This window comes from Somniosus microcephalus, chromosome 12 (genome assembly GCF_052327205.1).
Source record: "Somniosus microcephalus isolate GS21.2 chromosome 12, FLI_Smic_1.0, whole genome shotgun sequence".
NCBI classification, from domain to species: Eukaryota; Metazoa; Chordata; class Chondrichthyes; order Squaliformes; family Somniosidae; genus Somniosus; species Somniosus microcephalus.
In genome coordinates, this window is record NC_140998.1 from 17,388,832 (window position 1) to 17,408,913 (window position 20,082).

Here is a 20,082-nt window from a genome sequence, read left to right on the forward strand (position 1 = left end):
AAGGTGCAATGCATCAGCATATATGCCGCCAGTATTATAGACCCATCACATTCATTCCTAGAAAGACTGCACCTCATTAGCTAAACAGGAGTTACAAGTGCCATCACATCAGTCTTGGCTACAATTCAAATTCAAAAACTTCCACTAGGCCCTCAAGCTGCTTTGATTTGACTGGGAAACATTCCCACCAGATCGTTCATTGAGTTTGTGCGAAGTTGCCTTCAGCACCTTAGAGCTGCGGAAAGATCCTGGGCCTGGACCCTGCTCCCCCAGTCAGGGAGCAGCCTTCATCAATCCTGAGCCTGCTCATGCCGAAGAAGGAAACAGGAGAGCAAAAAGAACAAGGCTTCAGGGAGGTATAAATTGAGCAGTGCAAGAGTGGGATGAAAAGGAGGATGGCCAGGCCTTGCTTTGGTGCATATGGCAGCTCAAATTTTGTATAATCATATGCAGCCTACTCACATATCCTGTCCCCAGCTCCAAAACATTGGGACACCAGAGCCCAAGGGGAGGAAATCAGCCTTGACAGTCAACTGTGAACAGAAAGGTAGGACAAGGTGCATTGCAAAAATCTGCAAACTTACCCAAAAGGATAAACTACTCTTCAAGGGCTAACATGTAGTTCCACTTTCAAAACATTTCTGAAAATTTTATACACATTTTTCCAACAAGAATCTTTAAATATAAAAGTTGGTGAGAAATTGCTTGGTTTGATTATGAATTTATTTGTAGTTTGCAGCAAGTAACATGAAAGACAAGTTTTAGTAAGCAAATTCATATTTAACTGCAAATCAAAAAATCAGGATATAACTAAGCTAAAATACATGCCATGGTAAAGTGGTTTGGTGCATTCAACTTTTACTGTGGACAGGAGCCACCCAATAGGCCTATTTAAAAAAAAAAAAAGATTTCATTGCAAACAGCAATCATTGGCTGACAAAAAAAGAAAATAATTTGAAGTCACCTACAGGTCATGTGAATAACCAATAGTGGATAAATAAATTTGGCACCCAAGAGACTTAAGTTAATGGTCTTTTATTGGAAAAAAAAAGACTAGCATTTACAACTTGGAATGGACATAATTGTAATTTGCCGAACAGCCATGTCGTCATTGTGCTGAAGTCCTATGTAGATATATACTCTGACGGCTCCAAGTTATGGTACAGAACAGAAGATAAACGCGAGAGTCCAAGACACTCCCTTATCATAGGTAACTTTTTTTAAAAATTCAGTGAACGGTAAATTGCCTGACATCCGTTTCACTATAGTGCAATGCAGACACGTTAACCAAGTTTTATACAGACATGCCATCCATTTTTTAAATTTTTTTTTAAATTAAGATCTTCAATCCTGGTAATTGTTTTGTGAGCACACTGTTAAGTATGAAAAGGATTCCACTCCAGGGACTGTCATACAATTACAACCTTCTATTGTAGTTTTCGCGCGCCTTAGCACTCAAAAAAATTAACCAACTTGTCAGGAACAATCATCCTGGTACAATATACAAACTGGAAAAGACTAAACTATTCCCACAAAGAACATAAAGTGGAATTAACAGAGCCAGGCTGTGCTCAACTGTCAAGCTGCATGCATGAAAAACTGGCCAGCCCAAACAGTGTATTTATTAGCATGGAACTTCATAGAGTCCAATTGCCTTTGTTTTTAAGGTAGTACAAGTTTTACTGATGCATGGCTTGAAGATCTTTGGGGACAGGACCACTGATCATTACATGCAGAGTTTGTGGACAGGTTTTTTTTTCTTTTTGACATTCAGTAACTTTTGCTATACAGAAACAGAATGAATAAATGAACATTTTGCAAGAGGTAAGTAAAAGATTTCAACTTTTTTTCTAGGAAGGGGAAAGGTAAAAGTCTTCATTTTGCAGTCATCATCTGTACGAATTCTGTGAAGAGAAAAAAAACACATGAGAATTTAACTGAAGTTCGCTTTCAAACAGTAGTTCAATACAAATCAATTAGCAGCTGTTCAGATCAGCCTCCTTGCACAGAGCAGGGAAGGATGGCTGCTTCTGAACAAGCAACTAATATGCCCAAGCCAGTGGCAACATATTTCTGGTGCCTCATTTCACCCAGTTCATTTGAGTTGTCTACTTTTAAATAGTTTATTTCTAAACTGAAGGAGCCAGCACATAACGGATTTGAAACTAAACACTGCCAGCAAGACAGGCAGTAGCAGAATAGTATTAAGCAACCTTTATACAAAATTTAAGAGAAATGTTCCTATTGGCAGTGAGCCAATTGTAATGCATTGCAGTCTTTCACTAAAAATGAAAAACTACTGTCAAAAGCCACCAAAAAAGTGCCTCTGCCATTTAGCATGGGGAGAGGCAGGAGAGAAAGAGCAGTCATGGCACAAGTCTCATTCTGCATGAACACCCATGACAACAGACCCATTACTCAGCAGTTATGCTCACATAACAGAGCAATCTTTTTGAAGCGATACATATCTGCACCCATGTAGAACAGTTCGAGTTATCGGTGAAAAGTCTGTCCTGCATAGCTACATATGGTAATGTTGTATACTGTACACAAACAGGCAGACTGGGAACTAAGATTAACAGTTAATAAAGTAGTCCCTGCAACCACTTTGCTCGGCACCTCCATCCTCAGCCAAAATTTGAATCTATCAAGTTATAGAATTTATAAATATGGTCAAATTTGTAACATGTTCACCACTTGTAGCAGGACCCAGCTTTACTAGAGTTCCTCTATGAACTTTAAGCTGCAAACATTTGTTTTATGCTGCACCATGTCAGCACATTGTCAAAGGTGTTTACAAAAATGTTGGCTGTCATTTTTCTATCATCTGTCAAGGCAGTGATTTATGACTGAGTACAATACTTGTGGAACAGGTTCAATGAACTATTCACAGCAGGTGCTCAGTAACTCACCCATAGCCAGCAACATATTGGTGCCAGATTTACTCCTTAGCATCCTACTAGGAGGGTCAGTTAAAGAATAGCAACTTGCATTTTTAATAGCACTTTTAATGTAGAAGCACACCCAAGATGTGTGATAGAGGCACGATCAAAAAATGGACAGGCAAGAGATGGGTGAGCAAATGTTCAGTCAGAGGTGGGTTTAAAAAAGAGGGAGGGAATTCCAGAGTGTGGGGCCTAGGTGACTGAAAGCAGAGCCATCAATAGGGTGAATGGGGGGGGGGGGGGGGGGGGGGAGGAAGAGGGGGAAAGAAGGAATGCACAAGAGGCCAGAGATAGCAGTCAGAAATGGAAACTTCAGTTGTTCAAGCACCCCACAACTATTCCCACAGGGATGAGCCAACTCTGCACAGGGTAGGGATCAAACCGAGGACCTTCCTAGCCTGCCATGATATTGACCGAGTCTATAACCGATTCTTCGGTTTCTAGCCTCTATTCTGGTGTGCCAATTTGACGAGCTTTGTATTTGGTTTCAGTATGCAGGCAAATCAGAGTAAGAAGCCATTTTAAAAAGTTAACCCAAACTTGGCAAGATATAGCCTCAGACTGGGTAGGGAAGGGGAGCAAGGAAAGGAATTCCACACAATGTGTTGAGACCCCTCATTTACCTATATATAAAAAGTGACCTGCAAGGATATCTATCTATTGCATAATTGACCCAACATGAGATTTAATAGACAAATTAAGTATAGTCAGAAAGTATGCAATAATGGAACAGAATTCAGAAAATGGCAACCTGAAATTAATGATGCGTCACTTTTAACAATGTGGCAAAGTAATTTAAAGCAAATTGTATGTTGGAATATTGGTATAAAAAGCCACAACAGTACAAGTTGCAGGTTACATTAAGGCTTTACAGTGGTCACAATAAAAACAGACCAACAGGTAAATCCCATTACTGCTTCAAATAAAGCTACCAAGACCAGGTGACCTTTAAGATGAGAGATTTACCATTTCACATCTGGCTCAAGGCCAACAACCAGATCAGACAAACATGTCCCATTGTAAAAATATCACGGTGGCACATTTTCCAGAAATGCAAAACAATATGCAAAACTCACTGTACAAGAGCCAGATCCAGAGTTGGGTAAACTTAATCGTACATATTCAATTCATTCACGCTGTTCAGTGGTTCCACAAGCACCACACATCCAATATCCAAAAAGGCCAGTTGCCATATGAACCCCAAAATTAGTAGGCTAATGGACCACAAAAGGGACTTGGTCAAGCACAGCATCTACACAATTTCCAACAGATCATTTGTGATCAGGAGCCAGAACTCTGGCTGATTTTTTAAACTGCCACTAGCTCAAATGTCAAGGGCAATTGTAATCTTGACCCATGATCCCTTAAATTGTCTTTTGTGCACAGCCTGTTTATTTCAAAACGTGATCTTGAAATTTCTGCACACACAGCATTGCGAATGGAAGCTTGTGAGCAGCCTGCAGGATACCTTGCAGATTAGTGCACGGCTACACAAGCCAGCAGCTTAAGAGGGAACATTGATGCCTAGACAACCGTCTCAGCTGAGACTGTCCTTAAGATCAGAAAGCAAGCCTAGGACCTTGTGGTCTCTGTAGCCCAGTACTGCAGAAAGCAGCACACTGGCCAACTGGGCACTTCCAGGTGGAGTTAAGTGAACAATGAACTGCCTTGTGTTCTAAGGGGAAATAAATTGCCATGTAACACTACAAATAAGCTGCATTTGTTCCCCCCCCTCCCCACCAAACCAAATTCAGCTCCCTGCATGTAACAATGAAATCTAGCCCAAGCAGAAAGATAGAATAGGAGCAGGAGTAGGTCATACAGCCCCTCGAGCTGGCTCCATCATTCAACAGGGTCATGGCTGATCTTGACCTCAACGCCACTTTCCCATCCAATCTCCATATCCCTTGATTCCCCTAGAGTCTAAAAATTTATAATTTACCTCAATTCTTCTAGTTGACTGTTCTCTTAACCTTCACCAGTTATGATCTCAGCCACTGTAGCAGAGTACACAATTAAATCCAGAGATGTCAATGTATTTAAGCTAAAGAGAACAGCTGAGGGTCTTGCTTCCAATTCCCATTTAAAGTGCACAGGACTGGGCTCTGCTGAGGCCCCAACACAGGTTTACACAAAAATGGCCCCAGGCAAGATACTGGAAAGCTGCCAGAGGGGATGCACTACAGCACAAGTTGACACCTTCTCAGAGGTGGGGGGGGGGGCAAAATTGAGTTGGCAGGGAAATAAAAATGGATACATCTTGTGCATTCAGGATGCTGCCACATGGTTCCTGTACAGAAAATCATTTAAACAAGTCTCAAGGAACAGGTGGGGTGGAAGGGGTTGATTTACTGTTTGAAGTTTGTACAATTTATTCATGCTCAATCTCAAAATACAATCCTTTATTGGATCACTTGGAAGCATTATTTTGTACAATACAGCTTTACACCAGTGCCAGACAAGAGACTGCAATCAAGTGGCAATTTGACCAGTGACAGACAAGATTTCTTTCACTGCAATACACGAGCTTCAATTAGTTCCACTTTTCACTACTTCTCATTTCTACCCTAGATAATAAAAGCAGGAAATAAACACTTACCTTCATAGTTGACTTGACCATCACCATCAATATCTGCTTCTCTAATCATTTCATCTACTTCTTCGTCTGTCAATTTTTCACCTAGGTTTGTCATAACGTGACGCAGTTCTGCCGCACTGATGTAACCATTACCATCCTGCGTGAGAAATTCAAATTAGTTATCCAGGTCCTGCAGTGCACTTTTAAAATGTTGAAATTCTTTTCCAAAGAATTTCTCCTGTTAAGATCCTTGCACACTAATGAATAGACCCTATTCATGCTTCGACAGCACCTCACCACCTCGAAGGACAAGGGCAGCAGGCAGGTGGGGACACCACCTCCAAAATCCCCTCCAAGTCACACCATCCCAACGGACATATATCAGCCGTTCCTTCATCGCTGCTGGGTTAAAACCCCAGAACTCCCTATCTAACAGCACTGTGGAAGTACGTTCAGCACATGGACTGCAGTGGTTCAAGACTGCAGCTGTTCAAGGCAGCTCACCCCCACCTTCAAGGGCAATAAATGCTGGCCTTGCCTGCAATGCCCACAGCCAATGAATTTAATACACACCAGTGTGCCAATCACAAGGCAATTTGTAAAAAAAATGGCACCTCAATAGATTGGGATCTATCTGGGCATGACCCAGAGTCCAGTCACGCTGGCACTACACATTAAACTTGCTACGGCACCATTTAAATTTCTATAAACATAACCAATTAATTTGCATCAGCAATGCAACAAATAGGGCATCATGAGGGAATTCTACCTCCCAGGAGTTTACAGAATAATCTTCCTATATTCTAGAAATACCTGCATTCACCTTGATCCAAAGGCACCTTGTGCAGCATTCCAAGCTGAGAATCTCCTGTTTTTACATAGAATTTACAGCACAAACAGGCTATTCGACCCCACTGCCAGTGTTTCTGCTCCACACGATTCTCCTCACACCGTACTTCAGTACCCCCCATCATCTCTTCCTTTCTCCCTCATGTAATTATCTAGCTTTCCCTTAAATGCATCTCTTACAATGAATCAGAGAAGCCGTGAGCCCTGCACGGAGGCAAGCAGGGAAAGGTATTGCCGACGTGCCCATTTCTTCATTGGGCTGCTTTTGGACTGGGACAAATTGGAGCGGGAAAGGTACTCAACATTTTAAGTAATCAACAAAGGTTAAAAAGGAACATTAGAAAAGCATTTGGATCTACTGGAAATGCATCAATACTTCAACCTTCACTTACAAGCAGCACAACTGGAAAGAGGAGGAATTAGCTGTTGGCTTAGAGCTAGAGAAATCAATTAGTTAACAGCAAATTGAAGTTATACTGCCACACCTTGCTCAGGGCAAGGTCTGCCATGACACTACATGCACTGAGCCCACAATCTCAAGTTAGTGAGATAAAGTATATTCTTTCAAGGTCACTAAAGTTCCTCAAATGTCAATGATCTGCGAGCTGAACCCTGACACTGCTAGGATTGATTGTGGCAGGCTGTGTACCAAAGGGAAAAAATGGAGTGGTCAATACTCTCTGCAACAGAACAGTTTTGCCTACTGGGAATACCATTAGGTTTCTGCTAAGCTTGAAGTATCCTACAAATTGCAGCTTCATACCTTAGTCAGAGAGTGAACTAATGGCTGTTCAAAAGACTGTCCATACCATGCAGCATGAGACGTCTGGAGAAAGAACCTCTGCTGTCAGTGCTGCAGTTAGCAACGCAACCAAAAACTAGCAAAACATGTGGGAGTGTAGCAGTTCACTTGCTCACCCACCTACCCCCAAGATAGCGATTCACTTCAGACTAAACCTACACTGATTCCATTTTTAAAATGTTTCCACAACTACAAAGTTAATCAAAGGCAAATCAACAAAAGGGCCCCCATAGCTATATTACTTTGCACTAGCAGTATTTTTTTTAATTTTATATAAATGCCTACCTTGTCAAATACACGGAACGCCTCACGAATTTCCTCTTCACTATCTGTGTCCTTCATTTTCCTGGCCATCATGGTCAAGAATTCAGGGAAGTCAATAGTTCCATTACCTAAAGGAACAGAAAAACACAGAAGAACCATTATGACACATTTATGGCTTAAAGCAAAATCTACCACAGAACCTCAAATTTTACAGAACTTAATAGCTGATGCACCCAGTTTTAGATACAAGCTGAACAGTTGATACTGAACTTGGTTAGGTCTTGATGCAGAAAAGCACACCTCCCATCCAGGTATTGTTTTGTATACTTCTAGGAGGCTAAAGAACTTATCCAATGTTTACATGCAACTATACAAGAACTAAACTGTAGGAGTTAAAACGCTGGTCATAGCTACAATTAAAAGCTGCTCAAGAACTACCAACTCTTAATTTTCTAAACCAGGATGTGACCCCATACACCGTTTCTGCTGACCTAATTAAAGCTGTGATCCAATCTCATTAAATCATAAATAGATCCGACTGAAATTATCCAGCTCGGCAGGTTCATGGTGACACCAAGTTAATGAGAAACTTTACTGTTTATAGTTAATTATACTCTAATAGCTTTCATTGTTCTCATTTCAATTGCACCTTACAGCACAATTTTCACCTTGTAATTAACTACATGATACAGTGGAACCAGCAGCATCTCCACTCTAATTATCCAGCTTCCTGATATTTCATCAGCTTCTGCAAGACAAAAGACTTAGGCGAGCTTTTGCCTCTGCAGATTGTAAACACCAAACTTGTCCAACAGGAATCAATCACACAGCTCAGGATAGATTAAATACAATGCCTTCAAATTTTCATTCTCCATAACTAGGGAACTGCCATATCAAGGGCCAAAGCTTGGGGCACAATTATTCAGTGGATCAGAGGAAGGAGGGATCCTCAATTATGGAGGTTCTTTGTATTACCGTTTGGATTATGCTCTATAAACACTACTTTATAAAGCAAGTCAATAGTACCATGCTTCCTGTACAGACTTTCTACATTTTCCTTAATACTTAAGTATCACTAGCTATGTAGAAACCCAGTATTACCACCACTAAATGCATGCAAAGTCTTCAATATCCTGGTTTGATGCACCTTGGCACAAAGTTGACCAAAACCAGATTTCCAAGGTACAGTTGACATGTCTGTTTCTGAATTGGCCTCTGCCATGCTGAATCGGTTTAGGAAGCAGCAATTAGTTTGGGCACTGGAATGCAACTCCAATCACTGAACAGGCTGCAGTGATGCATTTTACAGCAATGTGTGCCTATTACTGCTACTTCGACAAAGCCCGCTTGCTGCTCCATGCCACTTTTGCCTATTTGAAACCAGCAACCTGGGCTCTGGGGAACTATGTATACATCCCAGTAAGGGAGCAAGTGGGTAAATGCAAAGCATAACCAACATTTTTGGCACATACACATCACATAAGTATAGTCAGCAAAGCAGTCTTCACCCCTAAATAAGCACAATCCTAGGGATCCCCATCATAACTACCCAAAGACAATGCCAATTACCAAAAGGGAAACAGTGCCATCATGGTTGTATACCAAGTTGTTCACAACAGAAATAATGCATTATTAATGCAGAACTCTGGACCTCTGCACTATTGGGATTCCTTAAATCACAACCACCCCCCAGGGTTAGGGAACTTTATTTGAAAACCTATGCTGTACAGCAGTAAGAACCGTGACTTTTCTTCATTTCCCCCCCAACTCTGACACTAGCAAGCCAACAAGCCAGGAATCAAGATCTGGGACTGGGGATCTCCAGATTAGAGACTTCACACATGAGCCACTTAAGAAATGCAGTACAAATAGTCAAGGATCACAGACTTTTATACCTGCCTCATGACCTATGCTATTGTGGCATTTTGGGTGCAAGTTACACCATACCCCAATTCTGCTACTCAAAAATCCATTTAGCCACTGACAGTAGAGGGGCAGGGTTGCTTATTTCCCTAGCTACAGGTTTACACTGTGCACTAAAGCCAGGGGCATGCAAAGTGATCAATTACAAAGAACAGCTAAGAGAAATAGTGATATAGATTTACATCGTGAAGCCAAAGAACTGAATTCATGTTTTCCAGGCAGTGAAGTCACTTCATTTCTGAACACTGATGGCCTCATGAGGGTGTGATTCACTTAATTTCCATGGACTGCCTCGTTCAAAACTCAAATAAACAGTTGGTCAGCTGAACAAAAAATTTGCTGCCAAGAGGCAGGGATAATTTTTAAATGTCTTCATCTTTCAAGCATTACAGAAGTCTGCAATTAGTCAATTAGCTAGGGATTCAATTTAAACAAAAAAAAGATTAAATGCCCTCATTCAGCCAAGTTAGGAATAGATTGAATTTGGTTAGTAATGAATGAGTTACACCATTAATTAGTTGGGTATTATGCTCAGCTGTGCCTTCCCTGGTTTTCCTTCTGTTGGCAGAAGGAACAGGCCAGTACAACTAGAGGCACTGCACTAGAAAAACCAAAGACTAGGCCTGCAACTTTCCCAGATGCCTGTTACACACTGGCTGAGATAAAAATGTAAAACTAAATGTGCCAGCATGCACTATATGTACAGTGCAATCAAAAAGCAGCCATATCCAAGGCAGCCAAGTCTTGAAACTTAAATTCAAGGGAAACCAAATCCTGATTAAAATTTTATTTTAAGTTAGTAAGTACTGTAATTTCAAAACTGCTCACCACATCATTCCCTAGATCATATATTCTGTTGGATTTGATGGTCAGGTGCAGGCACAGTGACTGATACCTATCTTCTCCAAAACCTAGGGACATCATCAGTCAAGATCAGCAAACTCAGACCAGAGACCTTTACTGTACAGCTCAGTACCACATCAGAAGATTTATTCTCAACCATTAGGGATCAGAAATGTTCTGCTTGACCAGGAATTCAATTAAGTCAACTTGCAAGGTTATTACCATTGCCCACTTAAAATCCTTTTGAGAACACATTTAAGCACAACTTCAGAACTGCAAACTCATTCCTACACAATGCACAAACTTTAGAAACCAATATATAAACCAACAAAGTATTAATGAAATGGCCTAATTTAATAATGCAGCCACTCGAAGTATCCTAAACCAGTTAGTGTTATAGAAGACTTAAAGCTAATTAAACCTTGGGCTTAAAAAGTGACAAACAGAAGATGCACTCTTGCAGAGAGTGTTTACTTGGACTCTGATTATATGTTTGTCAATTGGTAATGTGCGACTTGTCCCCCTCATGTAAGTTAAGGATGTGTTTCAAGAAGGGTACCAGAATCTCTAGTAGCGTGTCCAACTAGCTGGTCACAACATGTGCCTATGCAGAAAGCATCAAGCTATTTAACTACTGAGGCTGAGGAACAGCAGAGTCCAGCTGGATCCCATCCTTGCCCAATATCCACAGAAATCAGGGGCAGGGAATCCATTTTATCCCCCTCCTCCTAACCCACAGAACTAGAAGTCAATTGCTCTCATTGCCAGTCGAGCCAAGATCAACTGCGTGTCAGCCGTGGCTCAGTGGGTCACACTCAACTCTGAGTCAGAAGGTTGTGGGTTCAAGTCCCACTCCAGACATGAGCACAAAAATCTAGGCTGACACTCCAGTGCAGTACTGAGGGAGGCTTTTGGATGAGACGTTAAACCGAGGCCCCGTCTGCTCTCAGGTGGACGTAAAAGATCCCGTGGCACTATTTTGAAGAGCAGGGGTGTTATCCCTGGTTTCCTAGCCAATATTTATCCCTCAATCAACATCAAGCAGATTATCTGGTCATTATCACATTGCTGTTTGTGGGAGCTTGCTGTGCGCAAATTGTCTGCCACATTTCCTACATTACAACAGTGACTACATTTACTTCATTGGCTGTAAGTGCTTTGGGATATCAAGTGGGCGTGAAAGGCACCATATAAATGAAAGTCTTTATTTCTTCCAGCACAGAACCGAGTGTGGATGGACATATACTCGGCATAATAGTTGGGAGCACATTGGAATGCCAAGTTTCTTTCAGGAATGCAGTCAGACTGTATAGGCCTGGGATGCAGCAAATTTTAATTGCCAGCTCACAAATGAGACTTGGAACAAGCCTTTACTAATGGGCACACACCTCAAAAAAAGGTGTTTACTCTGTGGGAAAGAACAATCCCTGGAGTCCTAGAAGCTCAAAAGGCTAAATATCAGAATGCTGTGCTCAGCTGCATGAGTCAGGTGATAAACAAAAACAAGCCTCGTGAAGTTTTTTTCCAAACTCTTCACCACTCACTGGGCAGACACTGACTTTCATCTTCAGTGACATTCAAGTATAGTTAACAGAATGATGCAATCTTATTTTAGAATACCTTTGTAATTCTACATGTTAAAACTACCAATAGGCATGATGTTCAATGCTATGCCTTACTGAACCTTTACAATTGTAACTAGCTAGCCCACAACAGGTGAAAGCGAATTTAACTGAGTCAGTTACTCCAATACCACAAAAACAAACTCTTCCAAGCCTTCACACTCAGTAACCAGTAAATGCCAGTGATTGAGTGAACAAATCAAACACTAGCAGTTTGCTATACAAGTTTTTTCTAAGTTTGCTTAATGCTGTGATTTGGCATGTAGTCAAAACTGCCCAGTAGTGTAAAGCAAGCAAGTTCTCCAAAAACAGTATTGTATTTACTCACAGCAAGAACTATCACCACTGGAAAAACCTGTGTAGTGCACAGGTTCACAAGTATAACTCAGCAAATACTAGCTCTGGCATTCAAAGCAGTCCCATTTTGGCTAACATGGTCATGTGACCCAGGTTTTTGGGGGGGGGGAAGGGAAAAGAGAAGAGAAAACAAACAATGGGCTCTAATCTGGCTACCTTCATGAAGCAAAGTGAAAAATCAACTGTCAAACTTACCATCAGCATCAACTTCATTGATCATGTCCTGCAACTCTGCTTCAGTGGGATTCTGCCCCAAAGACCGCATTACAGTCCCCAACTCTTTCGTTGTGATGGTGCCATCGCCATCTTTATCAAAGAGGGAGAATGCCTCTTTGAACTCTGCAAAGATCAGATGAGTTGGTTAACAATGGGATAAAACAATTACACAACATGCAACATAACTTTTGACACTAAAATCAATTTATCCAGGAAAGTCTTAGCATAACGAAGTTTTACTTTGTGCAATGCAACAGTGCAAGCAGGCTGCAACAGATTTGACAATTAACATGCTAACACGACAGCTGCAGTTAAATGCACAGTCACTGAAAATTGCCTTCTAAAACATGGCAAAGGTTTAGATTTTTATTTTCCACTGAAGGAAAGTCATTTCTTCCCACCCCTTTTCCATTAGGGGATGAAATAATTCTCAGATTGTGACCACTAGCATACAACCACATTCTACAATGCTTAGTCACCACCAATGTTTAAACTCACTTCTTGTGACAAGTGCTTCACCCTAGTGCAGTTAGGTCACAACAGTGACAATGCTCCAATCAATCTGGTGGGGCAGTCAGTGACAGTACCAGCATGTTCAGGCTTGCAACCAAAACTACATGAACACAGCAAAGATGGAAATGATGTATATCATTTCTTAACAACTCAAAAGGCACCATCTAGTCAAAAATGGTTACTGGTAGGAGGAAACCAGCATTGATATAATTTGGCATGGATTTTTTTTAAAAATAAAGTTCACAAATTTTGCTAAGCAAGTGCCCCAGCATTTTATAGATAGCCTAACTTGCATGCTATAGAAATGTTCAGCTGATTTGAGTATCAAGGCTATATTTTAAAATTAAGATCCCCACTTCGTTCAGTACTGTGTAGTAAATAAGCATCATTCAATTCCAAAAGTAGACATCTGAATCAAACAGTTCAGTATTACACCTCAACTAATTTGGGACATTTCTTCACATTTGGCTGGTGTATTTCTCCTTTATCGTTCCAACCCCCACCCCCTAGAAAAAAGCTGCAGGGCAATGGGGACTTCAAGACAGCCGACATAACCAAACAATGGTGCATTCGCTGGTTACATCACCTGTGTTAATGGAACCAACAGTTTTGCCTTTTGTGGCTCATCTTGAAGTCCTTACAGCACGGTTATGGGCCCTAGTCTGAATGTCATTCTATGAACCATTAGGAAATAAATCCATTTTGTTGTTGGACAAAACTTCAGCCAAGACGACATCCTACACAAGTTCAAAATATCCCAGATAAAGAATTACAGACCATGGAGCTGCCTTGGACAACTCCACCCTGTAGCCTACATTATTGGATCCACTCAATGTTAAGTAGAGATCCACAGGAGAGAAATTGAGTGACTTAGTTAAGGTGGAAATATGCAGGCAGAGCAAGAATAGTTTTGAAAATATATCTCCTAAGCCCTAGTATCTATTGAAGTGCATAAGTTACCACGTCACTTTAGAAGAATGCAGCCACCCTACTGGACAGCATCCTGTGTGGCTCATCTTTAAGCGGTTATGGGCACTATTCTGGGCTTTAAACTGGGCAATGTTCACTGGTTACCTCCTTTGCGCTTTTTGATTTGAAGTTTACTGCTGGCAGTTAAGTGTCCATACCATTGCCACCCGATTAAAGAAACTTCTCCAGGCCAAAAAACACTTAGATGACATGCAGGTAGCTAAGTACAATTAAGTAAACAACTATAACCGCGGCTCAAAACACTACATACACCAATGCCAAAGTATCAAATGTCGCAGCAACAATGCATTTGTACATGGCCCTCAAGCCTCAACTCCTTGTTAACAACCTGCACCATCCTGACTACCTAAAGTCCAACCTGGGGCACAATTCCAATCAGTAAAATTCCTGATCGAAAGTTCAGTTTACCGTGACAAATATACTCTACAAATTAGGTAGAACTCGCAGCTCCTCCATACGGCCTCCTAACCATTAGGAGAACATTCTTTGCTGCACCACATTTACAATGTACACCAGCTTTCTCTGAACAAGACTGCTCAGAGAATATCATGTTGAATCCTTAGCAGGACTGGCTAACGTCAGCTGACAATAATGTGAAGGCCCCGCCCTGTCTCTTCACCCCCTCGCCCAAGGGCTTGTAGTACCCTCAAGTTTTGGAAATCCCATCCTTTTTCCTGTCCTCCTCCGCTAGATCAAAAAGCTGGGACACCTCATCACAATACAGTCCTGCAGCTGGAGCTACCAGGCCTGCCCTACAAAACAAAAATCTAGGTGTTTATCCTATGCAAAACTTTCCCTTCCCAGTGTATATTTTACTGACTGACTGGTCTGATGCATATGTAAACATGTCCCAATTTAAGTTAGTTTTTTTGAATGCGCTCACTTTTACAATAAAATCCTAATTGTGTAAATGGGCTAGCAGATGTAGATATGCATACTAAAAAATAGACTAAGCTGAGCCATTGTACATACCAGCTTTTAGTCTGGCCATGCACCATCTTGGTAGAGAATGCAGATAGACAGCATAGTCCCTGGCCTACATTAAGCCATCAGGTCCTCAGTCCTGGTCACCCTTCCTAGCCTTCCTTGAGAAAAGCAAACAAAGCCTTCTCACAAAACATCAGTGATTCATTGTGGGGGAAAACAGCTATAACCATTCTTTGGAATTATGTTGGAACATAAATTTGATAGGCTACCTTAATTTTTTTCTTTGCATTTGTACAAGTTAGTTTGCAGTTCAGATCTAAGTCTAGACAAATTCCAGTAATTAATGCATAGAAATATCATTTAGTCACTTACCAGCAATCTGCTCCTCAGTCAGTTGGTCAGCCTGCAAGACAGAAAGCAAATCCTTAAATGTAATTGAGTTTAGGCAAGCGTGGTAACATTAAAAGCTACAAGAAGTGGGTGGACTTTAGAAAGCAATAATCTGAAATTTGTGCAAGTCTACTGACTGGTCACCTCATTTCTGGTAGAGGCAATTTGAAATCAAGGAACAAATTGCAGATTAACACTACTCTGCAAAATAACAGCAAGCAAGTCAGTGTTCTCCAATGCTGTCAACATAAAAGGCAGATCAACGGCACTCAATGGAAAGTTGGAGTTTGAAGTAAAAGTCAAGTTTGTGTATATTGAAGCTCAATCTTGATGCTAAATAGAAACAGGCATCAGGGAAGGAAATTCACACTAACTGAAAACCATGGTATAAGCTGTCTCATCAGCATTTACTGGTGGTCATTTTTCAGGCTCAAGCTTAAGCCATGGCTAATCCTTAAGATTAACAAGGGCAAAGCTGCCAAGCTTTGGCAGAATGTGGAGCTGCCAGATATCCAAATTAATTTTTTTTTTTTTTTTTTTTAAATCGCAAGAAACTGGCATTCCCATGCACAGTAAATTCAGGTTGGTCCTAGAAAGACAGAAGGTCTTTGTTGAAAGACTTGTTGATATCATGTATCCACCATTAAAGGAGGGTTTAGTAGTTGCATGGCATGCCAGATGCCACTTAAACATCTGCATTGATGGTCTTGTCACATTTGCTGAAATCACCCTTCGTTAATCTTCAGGAAGAATATCAAAGTACAGTACAGATTACTTCAGACGCCACATGTGCATATTCCATACTGTGGCAGCATATTCCATATTGTGGCAACATGATCCGTAGCACTGTAGAAGCTCATCTTAGCGTGGAACTGTTGAGGCATTCCATTGAATGTGTTTGGTTCCTAGCATCACAAGAGGCAAATGTGTCTACAATCATGCCTGAAGACCGCTTCAAAGACAACCAGAAAGGACTTCCATCTTTGTTCTCAAGGAGGTTGTCTATGTGTGGTGGGCATATGCCTTAGATTTGGTTCAACATGGAGCTATTTTCTGTGCATATTTTGCCATGTACAAGAATGAATCTGTGCTGAACCCCATCAGTTCCCACATAGACCATAATGTGCCAATGCAACCACTAATGTGATAACAAAATGTTTGCAAATCAGATTCAACCACTACACAATTAGTCAAAAAGGTAGGTAATCCAAAATATCTGAGCTTCAAAATGCTTGACATGTCATTCCCAATCTGCTCAGTATTAGGATAGATTTTCACCAATGGACCCTTCAGCTTGGTAGAAAGATTGTACATCATAGCAAGCTTGTTCGTAACATGTGCATCCCACTTTCTCAGCCATACTTAAGGTGGCTGCAAGAGCTCGGCTTCCATGCAGGCCTTCAGTTTAGCGGTCGACTTGCCAGCAAGATGCTCCCTGATTTGATCCACTTTGCAGCTATCTTGAAGGGAACAAAGTTTGCAGGCAAGTGCCTGGTCTTCAGTTTCTTGTGTACCAGTTTCTAGTTTTCTTCCCAAAGTGGTCAGGCTAGGTCAAAGTATATAGTGACATTGAATGGATAGTTTTAATAAAATATGGGTCTTCAGGGAGCTGAAAGCAGCATTTCTGACTCAAATCAATGGAAAAACTGGGATCTTAAAAATTGGGGAGGAATTAATTTAAAGTCAGAATGGAATGTTAATGTCATAAAGGAAGGGGGTCCAGGAAAAATGTCAAACTCTATCTATGCTTTGTTTGTTCACCAGGAGGGGGCAGCGATACTCCCTATTTTGCAGTCTGCACAGAACTGCCCCAATGGTGGAGATTGTACCATTGACAGTTCTGCAAGTTTGTATACTGGGGCCCACATTCTAAGCTGGAAAAATGTTTAGCTGGCCTGGAAAGGTGGAAAAAGTTGGGTGTATAACAGTGCAAAGTCACTGGCAACCATCCAGGTATAAAATGCTGTATGCAGACAGAAGACATTCTTATAATCCATAATCTGGTTTGATTTGTCTACTCAAAATAAACTGACTGATCCCCATACCTTTTGCTGTTCTATGCCCAACTTTATCAGTTGAACTTCAGTTCCAAAAATAAAGCTGCATCACAATTCCCACCATGCAATATATAGCACAATTGATGTTATCCAATGAAACTCAATTTACATATGTTGCCCTCAGCACCTCAATATTCAAACACCTTTAATGCACAACCATGAAAAATTGCTGCACACATTGACATGGTGTGTATTATTCATTAGGATTCACTTCAAACCCTGCTATCCTTGATAAGCATATGCTTTTTGTAAATTCATAAGTGCTAAAGCAGTATCGACTCAGCAAATAAACCATTCAATGCTAATTACATAATTTATGACTTCATGCACATAACCATCAGGTAAAATGATACAATTGAAATAAATTTAAATAGATAGAAATATAATTTTGCTATTTCAATAGCTCAAGCACGAGAGGTGAATTGCTTTAGGCACTAAGCCACATTTGCAGCTTCCAATTCTTAACCAACACACCCAAAACCTAACCACATCCACGTGCAAATACAAGAAGCCAGTCAGGTTCAATCCAAATTTATTGTATTTATATTGGAGGCTTTTTAAAAAAAAACAGTATTTTACATTAGTGATTTATATGCTGGTGCAGGTAATGTCACGAATATGCTGGCAACGCAACAGAACGGAAGTGCAGGCTAGCCTAAAAAGACAAGATACTTCAAACTCTACAGTCCAGTGACAAAACAATGCATCACCACTTGGAGAGAGAGAAATCGGCAATTACGTAATGTCCTCGCCGTAAAGGCAGTTCTGTGCACATGAGGACATTTAGAAGTTTGTTCAGCTCATTGGTGCATCAGCCACCACCACTCTTAATTTGCAAGACGGTCAAACTAATTAGGAACCTCTAAGCAGATGGGGCCTCCAAGCGAAACTTAATAGTAATTTACTCAACCCAAAAAAAAACCATGTGCACTTCGTCATAACCTTTGAATTGTAAAAGATTTGAAAAAGCCACCTTTAACACGGCCATAAAAAAAATGAAATCCGGCACAGGGAGGGGAAAAGAGGGTGGTCCGCCCTTTGGCCAGACATTTCTAAGCAAAGCAAAAAAAGGGGACACAGGGCGGGCGGGCGAACAAAAATTACTGAGAGATTTGCTGCATGCACCACACGGAGGCGGAAACCGCACACTTTGCAATTTTTTTTTTTTTTAAATAGTGCATAGTACAAAAAAATTAAAATTATAAACAGCCCGGCCAAGCCTTTTACGAGCTTGATTAATGCATCGAGATGAATGCAGCAGAATCTTTCAGCACCCACCCCGTTCCATTCAACCAGCCACTTTGCAATATCAGAAAACACACAAATGCAGAGCCGGGGCGGTGTTGAAGCATCAAAGCTCCCAACCAGCCGGCCGGCCAGCGCTCGGGTGCGGATCAAGGGAGAGCTGGCGCCCAGCCCGCCACTCGCGGCGAGGAGAGGGGGGGGGGGGAAACCAGTCTCTCTCACACTCGCCCGCTATGCCGCATAATCAAAAAAACTAACACCCGCAACCTCCCTCCCAACACCATCAGAAGTTGTTCAACTCGGTCCTCCATCCTCCACCCGCCAACAACCTCCCGGGGAAGGGGGGGAAATTAATTCAAACAAAAAAAGACACGACAAAACGGCGCGAGCCGCATGACAACCGCTCGCACTCGCCGCCATTTTGATGGCTTTCCTTCCTTTCCCCACACAATTTTAAAAATATATATTTTTGGATAGATATATAAATGATTAAGAGGAGAATAAAGTCTCTCTGTCTCGCTCGGCCCGGTATATACGCACCATGTCGAGTAAAAAGGGGGGCGATGCTGATGAAGACTGCGCGCTAACTGCAGACCCAAGCAGCTACTCCACACGCCGCGATGCCACTGGCGCCGATTACCGCGCTCTTCCTCCACTACCCACTACTTATATACTGCGTATCCCTCCGCCGCAGCCGGCAGCAGGAGGAGAGAAAAGGGGGGGGGGGAGGAGGGGCGCTGTGGTGAGAGAAAAAAAATAATTGCGTCTGCAAGAAAGCCAGTCCGCCTCCGCCAGATTTCCCCCACCCCTTTGTCGAAACAGATGACTGCTATCGAATATCTGCGCGTTTCTCTTAATTGTGTGTGGTCCCACTCGGGGCTTATATCGCGAGGGCGCAAGGCTACTGGCAGGCTGCGCGGTGAGGCTCGGTTGGCGTGGATGGGGGAGGGGAGCGAGCGAGAGAGAGAGAGCGAGTGAGTGAGAGAGGGGGAGGGGATAGGAGAGGGGGGAAAGGGGGACGGCCGTTGAGTTTGTCTCGCGCGTTGTGATTGGTCCAGGCGTACCTGCAATGGGAGAGCGGATGTGCCGCGCTCTGCGATTGGTCGCCGTGTACCTGCAATGCGTCAAGTCATGATGCTTGTGATTTGGCGGGGCCTGGGGGAGGGGAGAGCGAGAGCGGATCGAAGTGTTGTGGACTTTGCAGCTTTTGGGTTGTCCGTGTCCAGGTGGAAACTCCAACAAATAAACTGCAAATTTAAGACGGAAACACTGGTGCAGAGAGAGAGAGATTGAGAAAAAGAATAATGCCTTATCAGGATGTTTTCTTACATCGTTTTCCTGATACTTATACCGATCGGGAAAGGATGAACAGGCTGGGTCTCTTTTTCTCTTGAAAAGAGAAGGCTGAGGGGTGACCTAATCGGTCTTTAAAATTATGAAAGGTTTTGATAGAGTGGATACAGAGAGAGCGTTTCAACTTGTGGGGAAGAGCAAAACTAGAGGCCATCAATAGAAGATAGTCACCAAGAAATCAAATAGGGAATTCAGATGAAACTTCTTT

At 41.8% G+C, this 20,082-nt stretch overlaps 1 protein-coding gene across 2 annotated transcripts; it reads right to left on the reverse strand.

Annotated features, from left to right (window-relative positions):
• Positions 1–1,019: 1,019 nt before the first annotated feature.
• Positions 1,020–19,217, reverse strand: LOC147109051 (calmodulin-1). 2 transcript variants are annotated; one of them, XM_086002627.1, is made up of 6 exons: positions 19,062–19,217; positions 15,202–15,232; positions 12,379–12,522; positions 7,460–7,566; positions 5,545–5,680; positions 1,020–1,904 (listed from the first exon to the last, which is right to left on the reverse strand). In XM_086002627.1, the coding sequence occupies exons 1-6, from the start codon at positions 19,062–19,064 to the stop codon at positions 1,876–1,878; spliced, it is 450 nt and encodes a 149-aa protein (XP_085858753.1). In that variant the 5' UTR covers positions 19,065–19,217; the 3' UTR covers positions 1,020–1,875. The 2 variants fall into 2 exon arrangements, with proteins under 2 accessions (XP_085858753.1, XP_085858756.1); XM_086002630.1 differs by lacking the exon at positions 19,062–19,217.
• Positions 19,218–20,082: the final 865 nt, after the last annotated feature.